We start from the raw sequence: 907 nt of genomic DNA, 5'->3' as shown, positions 1-907 counted from the left end.
CAAAATGTATTTCCAGTAATCCTTTTTAATATTCCCTCAGAATATTTTATCTTAAATAAGGACAAAGATTCGAGGAACGAAACGGTAGACACGAGCTGACTCATTGGATGTGTAAATGTAGGAATGCTATCTATAAATTCGAAGACGAATGATGGCATTTTTTTAGCCCTACAATATAACTCCCTTGAGAAAAGCTTCAAGTCATCAGCTGCTGGTATTTCTTTGGTTAATAAATACCAAAGCATAGCTTCTGCCATGGGGTATTCACAGTTTTCATCCCATTTTGGAAAGTCTTTTAAAATTTTATCTACAGTTCTCCCTCTAAATAAAATTCCTTTCCTTTTTTCCAAAATAGACGTATCGGTGATTAACGTAATGGTGTTCCTCAGTCCCCCAATAACATTATTTGGGGTACAAATCGAGATGGGCGTATTTGGGTACGTGTGTATAATTGCTTTTAATTTTTCTCTCGTCTTCTGTATACAGTCATACGTTTTCTCCTTCAAAATGGTCATAATGACTGATTCTTCGTTATCGATGCTGTTGATGTATTTTTTTATTTTGGCATAATTGTTTAAGTACAAATTTGATTCGTTTTTGCTATCACTTGAGAAGTGCACACCGGGGTGGCTATTCTTCACCCCCTTCATTCTCACAGCCGATATCATTTGAACATTGGAACAACTGAAAAACCCTTTTTTCTCCTTTCCTACTTTTGGTTCTCTATTATATGTGCATATTTTCTCATGATATTTTCTTTTTTCCCAGTGACGCCCGAATAGGGCCTCCAATCCACACCTCCCCATCGGCATCGCGTCCCGACTGGTGTTGCATCGTGTGTACCGGCTTCTAACCCCTTGGATTGTTATCATGGTGAAGGGTACTGGATCCGAGCTCGGTACCAAGC

At 38.6% G+C, this 907-nt stretch overlaps 1 protein-coding gene across 1 annotated transcript; it reads right to left on the bottom strand.

Annotated features, from left to right (window-relative positions):
- On the bottom strand, nucleotides 1-872 carry PVX_223290 (citrate synthase, mitochondrial precursor, truncated; the record flags this gene model as incomplete). Its single annotated transcript, XM_001612293.1, has 1 exon — nucleotides 1-872. A coding segment is annotated over one exon (872 nt), but the record flags the coding sequence as incomplete, so codon positions are not given.
- Between the last annotated feature and the right edge of the window lie 35 nt (nucleotides 873-907).

Source organism: Plasmodium vivax, genomic scaffold (genome assembly GCF_000002415.2).
Source record: "Plasmodium vivax scf_7072 genomic scaffold, whole genome shotgun sequence".
Classification (NCBI taxonomy): domain Eukaryota; phylum Apicomplexa; class Aconoidasida; order Haemosporida; family Plasmodiidae; genus Plasmodium; species Plasmodium vivax.
Note: the sequence above shows the minus strand (reverse complement) of the source record. Positions and strands in the feature narration are given on the sequence as shown.